The sequence below is a fragment of the Epinephelus moara genome, chromosome 8 (genome assembly GCF_006386435.1).
Source record: "Epinephelus moara isolate mb chromosome 8, YSFRI_EMoa_1.0, whole genome shotgun sequence".
In the NCBI taxonomy this organism is placed as follows: Eukaryota; Metazoa; Chordata; class Actinopteri; order Perciformes; family Serranidae; genus Epinephelus; species Epinephelus moara.
Window position 1 is genome coordinate 16,245,996 of NC_065513.1, and position 7,269 is coordinate 16,253,264.

At 42.1% G+C, this 7,269-nt stretch overlaps 1 protein-coding gene across 1 annotated transcript in view; it reads right to left on the bottom strand.

The window, feature by feature from the left end:
* LOC126395010 (anthrax toxin receptor 1-like) overlaps positions 1-7,269 on the bottom strand; it is a 35,414-nt gene continuing 28,145 nt past the window's right edge. Inside the window, exon 18 of the mRNA XM_050052191.1 lies at positions 1-1,844. Within this exon, the coding sequence (XP_049908148.1) occupies positions 1,419-1,844 (426 nt within the window). The 3' untranslated portion in view covers positions 1-1,418. The remainder of the gene's footprint in view (positions 1,845-7,269) is intronic.

Genomic DNA, 7,269 nt, shown 5'->3' on the forward strand with positions numbered 1-7,269 from the left:
GTGTACACAGTGTACTGTATTGGTGGAAAGTTACATAAGGTCTTTTCAGTTTTGCCATGACATTTATATAAGACATTGAGTGAATCGCTAGAGATTGCTAAAGATGAGTCTGCAATCTTAATTGCTTTCTGCAGAGACTCCTCTGATCACCATCAAAGAGCAGCTGCATATTAACCTCTAATTCAATCTATGCTGAACTTTGTTTGACCCATGAAACAGAATGCTTTAATTGAAAGCACCATGTGCAAAAAAAAGAACTGGATTATTTTGTTTCAGTTGATTAAACTGGCTGTCATGAATACGTATAGTCGACTAGTCTTTTCCTTTTTGGCATACACACACACCCAGATATCTGACACAAATGGTTATATCAAAATACTTCATAAAAACAACTTTTGCTGGAGGCTGTGGGTGGATGAGCAAGATGATGTGCAAAGCTTTTCCCTGACTCTGACATACTTTTTGTTCACATACTGATAGACAGTGTATGCAGTGATTGCAGTCATCTCGGCCAGGTCTGTCATAGTAATGTTTGGTGACTATGTCTAAATTCACTGTTTACTCTGATGTGCACAAAAAATAGGCCAGCTGTGACTCACATTAGGCCGGTTTAATACATGTCACGGAAGTCAAAAGTTGCAGGAACAAGTTCAGATACGTAGCGTTGCTGTTTAAATACACATACTGTACATGTGTTTATCAGCAATCATTGTTTGTCTAACCTCAACAATGAAAAATGTGGTCTACTCGACAATAAAAGTACAAATAAAAAATGCATTTATGTTGTATAAAACAAGGTAGAAATGTTAGAAAAAGAACAACTCAAACACTATTGCATGCAATTGCTCAACATTCAAGAGTACAAAAACAGGGATTTTTTTCAGATTCTTCTAAAACATCCCGTGTGGAACATTTGCAATATGAGTCTTTTATCTCTTATCAGGGAAGATAGGAATGTTACTCAGACATATTTTAGTGTCATGATCATTTTGACTGTGCTCCTTATACAAAGGCATCAGAACAAGCTGTTTTTCCTCTGCTCGGTCAGGATTCGTCCAATCTTGTGTGCTCGTGGAGGGGACAACTGGGCCTGCAGCAGCTCTGAGGACCATGGAGGCAAATGTTTTTGAGCCGGCCCGCATGACCTCATTTGTAGGGAATGTCTGTGTAATTCAAGCATCAGAGCAATTGCACTGTTGGGCTAAATGTGTACCAAAGTCACTGTAGACAAATAGCAAAAAACAAGTCCTCTCTGCTCCACTTCACAAGGCAGAAAAGCCACAGCCCACTGAGGGTGGCATGCGGCACTCGCATGTCCTCGCAGGTACAATCAATGATGGTCATGTGCTGATTGTTGGTGGGACTCTGAGTTGCCTTTTTAAATCCTGGTAAACTCTCTCCCATCTGTGCCCGGAGCTCTACAGGCCAGGGCGAGGCGGTGGGCGAGCAGGTGGAGGGGCCCGTCCTGGAGGAGGTCCCTGCGGAAGAGGAGGCAGGGACCCAGTCGGGGAGGCAGAGGGTGGAGGAGTAGGTGGGAGCGCTGGCGGGGCAGGTATGTGCAGGGCTGTTGGAGGAAGGGCCCGGGTGGGAGGTGGTGTGTAAGGGGGAGGCGTGATGGGAGGGGAGGGAGTGTTGGAGGTGGGAGGAGGCGTTGGAGGCAGCAGGGGAAAGGTGGAGAAGGAGAATGATGGAGATGATGGAGGGCTGTTGGGGCTCGGTGGTAGGGTGCCCTGCGGCGCCGGCGGGCTCCTGACGGGAGGGTTGTAGATGGGAGATTGCTGGTTGTTGTAGTTTGGGTAGCGAGGAGAGGGAGACTTTGTGCGGGTGAAGTTCATGCATCGGCCCTGAAATTTGAAGACACATCAGATTTAAGAGGAAATTAGTGATGATAAACAACATACTGTATGAACAACAACTATGTTTCACTTTTATGATCTCACTTAGATTCAAGGTTTTTTCCTCACCACATTTCCATTTCTATGATGCATATATTATGAGATGGACGTATCCAAGTATGTCTATATGATGAGTGATTGGTCCAGGATTTGTGTGTTATGTGTAACACAAGCCCCCAGGACCAGCACTTAGCTTTGAAGCCAATTTTACATAGTGGCCAAATGTGGAATTGCAACATCCAGGTCTGTCAGGTGATGCCATGGGACCCCAAAAAACTTTTGAATGAATGAATTATGGGCGGGACTTCTGGCCCTGAACCAGAGCTGGTGCATTCCTGTGGTAACAATATGTTAATCCTCTTTTCTAGAACGACTGGAGAGTAAAACATTGGGATAATATGATCATACGTCAGCCATATCAAAGCGCTGGATGTTTACCTTTTTAACCAAGCGCGTTAGCATTAGCTTGCCCTCCTACGTTAACGTTGTTAAATTTAACGAAGCTCAAGCTGGACTGCGGCAAACATATACTCCTTCTAAAAGATGATTCATGATTTTCTATGACTCATAAACAGACAGTAACGCATTTAAAATTCGAACATTTAAGATAATTCAGTATTAATTTTAGCTCCATGTCAATTGAATTTGTGATATTTCCCAGACTATGGTGTTCTGAATAACCAAACGGTGCATTCCAGTGCTCTGTATTCACGAACAGTCCCATTTGTGGCATAGTACAGTCACTAAAGCATTCTATCTGACAAGCTAACAGATTCTGCTGTAGCATTACTATATACTCTTGTAACTCTTGTAACAGTAGCTAAAGCATGTTATCCAACAAGCAAACGCTGACAAATATACCCAGCCAATATTTGTATGAGGGGCACATATCGGTCATAAATGGACGGAAAAAATGGGCCCTGTATGGGTTTGAAAACAGGTTTACCATTTGCCCTATGCCAATTGCCCACATGGGTGGGTTTACCCAAGTGGGCCCATGATAAGATGCCCATTTCCCACTTTGTACCCAGGTAGCCCTAGCATAACTAATGCAGGGCCCACTTTATTAAAGCAAACCATGTGGGCAACTGGCACGGGGCCATTATGGAACCCACACACAAATGTTGGCTCGGTAGCTCCCTAAAACTTTTTGAAATTCACAGACACCAACAAATTGGTAGCTTAAGTAGCCTTATAAGCAGGTGAGAAAGAAAAAAATATATTTCGTTAATTAAAAACTACATTTCTTTTTACACTCAGTTTTAGTTATTAACTATAACTATTTTTTTTTATTCATTCAGTTACATCTTTAAATTTTCTGATAGGCCTTACTACTGTAATTACATGTCAGTTGATGTGGCAATCGCCGAACTGTGTTTATCTAATGCCAGACATTTCCTGAAATGTTCTGTAGGACTTATACCGCACACATTCTGACAACTGTATGTAATGAATATAATATTTTGCAACTGCTGTGTTTGCTTCTCATTATGCCTCTTTAGTCCAAAACATTTGTTTCATCCGCAGCTTGGAAAATGACATCCTTGGTTGAACAACTTTTCTTTTCTAAATCTGATCTCTTCGACAAAACACACAGCTTTCCTCCTGTGACAGCTAAATTCGTCTAAGAAATAAAAATGTCCGAAGCTGCTTTCTGTTAAAATTCACATGGACTGATGACTACAGCAGATGGTACTGTGACTCCGCTTTGCTGTTGTCAACACACACCTACATGACTGTGTTTTAATGTCAACATACCTCTATAAACGCTGTAATTCTCAATCACAGCTTCAGTTAGAGGCAATTATGCATATGTTCTACTCAGCCTGACAAAATGACCTGCCACCACTCTCCCCCTGTCCAAACCAAAGTGAGGTCATGCAACAGAGACTATCATATTCCAGAAACAAGCTACACCCCGAGAGCAGCTGCACTGAGGGGATCAGGGAGTTGCAGTGGGCTGATAAGGGATGACAGCACTGCTCTGTGCCTCTCATTTACCAACGGGGCAAAATGACCTCTGAGACAAAACCATCCAAAATGTTGCGTACGTATATGCATATACACAGCAAGGATGAAAATATAAGCTCAACCAGTATTTTCATTCCTGAAGTGCCTGAGGGACAGTGAATATCATGGATCTTAACAATCTTGGACTCCTGCACTGTATCAGTCACAGCTCACCTAAAAATTACTCAACACTGAAGAAAATATGTGATAGAAAAGTGTTTTAACCTGGCATGTTGTGCCGTGTTTGATTCCTTAATTACTAAAACCCCCCCATCTTTAGAGTCTCAGAAATACATGACACGTTACAGGAACCTGACTCAAGTTTCTCTCAGGCAGGCAGTAAGATCAACTGGCCTCCTCCCTCCCACTGCTGCATTCATTTAGGGGAAGTTATAAAAGCAAGGCTTTGACAAGAGTCTCCTAATTGTAACCAGAACAAGCTTGTTTACTGCAAATCATCAAGGATAGTAGAGCCGAGCTGTTTTTCCAGTGAACTAATGAAGAGCTTTATAGTGTGGAGGACTCACTTGTACACTTCTAATTACAGAGTGGTGTGTTAACTGCACTTACTGTACTGGGGGGGAAAGCAAGGTTTGTAGCCCTCTGAATATTTCATAGTTTGACTGTAAGTGTAGTAAAGTGAGCCGGTCCACCTGATTGGTTCAGCTTCAAGGCTGATTAGTTTCATGTAGGCCTCAGGTGTGCTCCTCTAAATAAACTGAGAATGTTGTAGACTGCCAGCGCATTTCCTCAGTGTCTAACTCCACTGCATGTTAACTGAAAGTAAGACAAAACTGGCCCTGCTGGCTGACTGGCAAAATTACAAGGGTTCATTTGATGAATCTGAAAAGATGCCAAAGCTTAAAGAAGCTGTATGTGACATTCACAGCATATCTATGGGTACATTGCATCATGCTATCGTGTCTTCTTGCTTCCCTCACTTGATTCCTTCTCGTGCTTGTGTCTTAGTCCCACCCATGGGACATGTGAGTGGAGGAGTTAAGGAGGACAAGCAAGGATGGAGGAGCCAAAACTGCCAAATGAGAAATCCTTGTCTCTATTCATTCATAAGTGATGTCAGTTACAGATGATGTGCTGCACAGCTGTATCACTTGTCAATATCTTTAACAGATAGATAGATAGATAGATAGATAGATAGATAGATAGATAGATAGATAGATGTGTTTTTAGATAGATGATTTATGTACGGATCATTGTTATTTGTTAGGATTACTTAGCTATTTATTTTCTTGCATTATTGTTATCTGCACAATACACCACATGCATACATGCATTTAAAGGATTGGAAGATCCTTTAAATGCATGTATGCATGTGGTCATGGGAGGAGAGAGGAGGCAAGGAAGCATAAGTAAGCATGATGAAAAGGACCCTATGATTCAGAGTCTGGTGTGGGATAATCAGCACATGGTGCTATGTGCACCTGTGCTAGCAGCTAGCAGCTAATGGTGCTAACTCAGTAAACAAGCTAACAACAGCAACAGTGCTGACAGAGCTAACATTGTAACCTGGGTGACTACCGGAGGGTAGGAGCTACATTTCATCCCAAAGTCAGGGGTAACGGCCATATGAGCGCAGGGCAGAGCAGCAGCGATTAGCTAGCTGGTGGGACACACTCACCGGACTGTCTACCACAACAAAGAACAGAGAATCTTGGATTACAATACACACAGACGTAGTGTTACTTCATTCTCTGCTCAGAATGCCATCACTCCTTTGTAGACCTAATATACATGACTTTAACGCAACGTCACTCACTGCCGTCACAACGGCCACGCCCCCTTTTAGGTGAAAGTTTTGAACTCGACCTGGGAGAGACACTAGTTGTGGCTAGGAGTTCATAATGCCGAAAAGTTGCTGCATTGTTCACTTCACAGCAAACAAAAAAAAAAAAAAAAACAGAATTGCGATTTTCTTTGCTCCTGGATAGAGTGAAGAATGGGGAAAGAAGAAATCTGTGGCTCACAACCATCAAACGGCAGGGTAAAGACGGAAAGCTGTGGGATTCAGCCAGTCACTACACCTACATCTGTGGCAGGCACTTCATCACAGGTTAGTTGGCTAACGTTAGCTAGCTAGCTAAAGTCAGTTGATCTCAACAATAACATATTCAAAGCCAAGAAGTTAATTCTAATGAATGATGTAATGAATTGACAGGACATGAATTGAATGAATGAATTGACAGGACGGTGAACATAAACCAAGGAATAGCCTTTGCAGCAAAATGATTAACTATAGTAACATAGCTAGAGAAAAGTTAGCCTCAACTGAGACTTGATGACTGTTGTTTTTATGACTTAAACAATAATTGTCATAATCATAACATGAACAGTCATGGAGTCTACACAGAGGCTGGCAGCTGAGCTGAAAAGGGCACACACCTCCTATCATTTTCACTTTCTCGTCATACCGAAGGCGATCAGGAGGACCTCTTAAACTCTCTCCATAGCATGTAGCCTGACTGGCCATTTCATCCGAAGGGGAGAGATTCAACTGATTTTTTTTTATTTAAACTTTATGTGTGTGAAGCTCTGATTTTGAATTTGCCACCAGTCAAAAAGCCCATGTTTCTATCACCTATGACGTCATCGGCGTGCGACCTGTTGTAGTCCGTTGTAGTCCCGTTTAAGCCATGTATTGCCATTCTGTTGCTAGGGCAACAGCTTTGGTCCCTGCTTACTTCCTGTCAGTTACCACATTCACAAACATTCCAACAGGAAATTGACTTGGACCCATTAAAATGTGTATGTTGTCAAGTTTGAAACAGTCCATATCTTTACATAGTAAATAGTTCTTTGCTGCTACATTAATGTTCAGAGTGTCGCATACATCTACTTTAAGTCATGTAGCTAAGTAATTATTTTCATACCACCTATAACAGACTTACCACCTATAACAGAATTTTAATAACTGGTGATTTTAATTTACATGTTGATAATACCTCGGATCCAATGTCCAGAGAATTTTTAAACCTTTTAACCTGCATGGATTTTAAACAGCACGTCACACAGCCAACTCATAACAGAGGACACACCCTGGACCTGGTCATAACCTATGGCCTGTCCACTGGTGTGTCCTCTGTTGTTGACCTGGCTGTGTCTGACCACTACTGTGTGTATTTTAACATCACCAGTTTTAGCCATCAGGAGGCCCTGGTGAGAACGGTGAGGAAACGCTACCTAACTTCTGAAGTGGCTGCAAATTTTATCGAGATTTTACAGAGCACTCCTGCTGAAATTTTACCTGCACCCTGTGATTTTATTGTGGACAATTTTAACAGTAAATTAAAGTCAACACTTGACTCAGTGGCTCCACTTTTAACCAAAATCATAAAAACAAAACCTA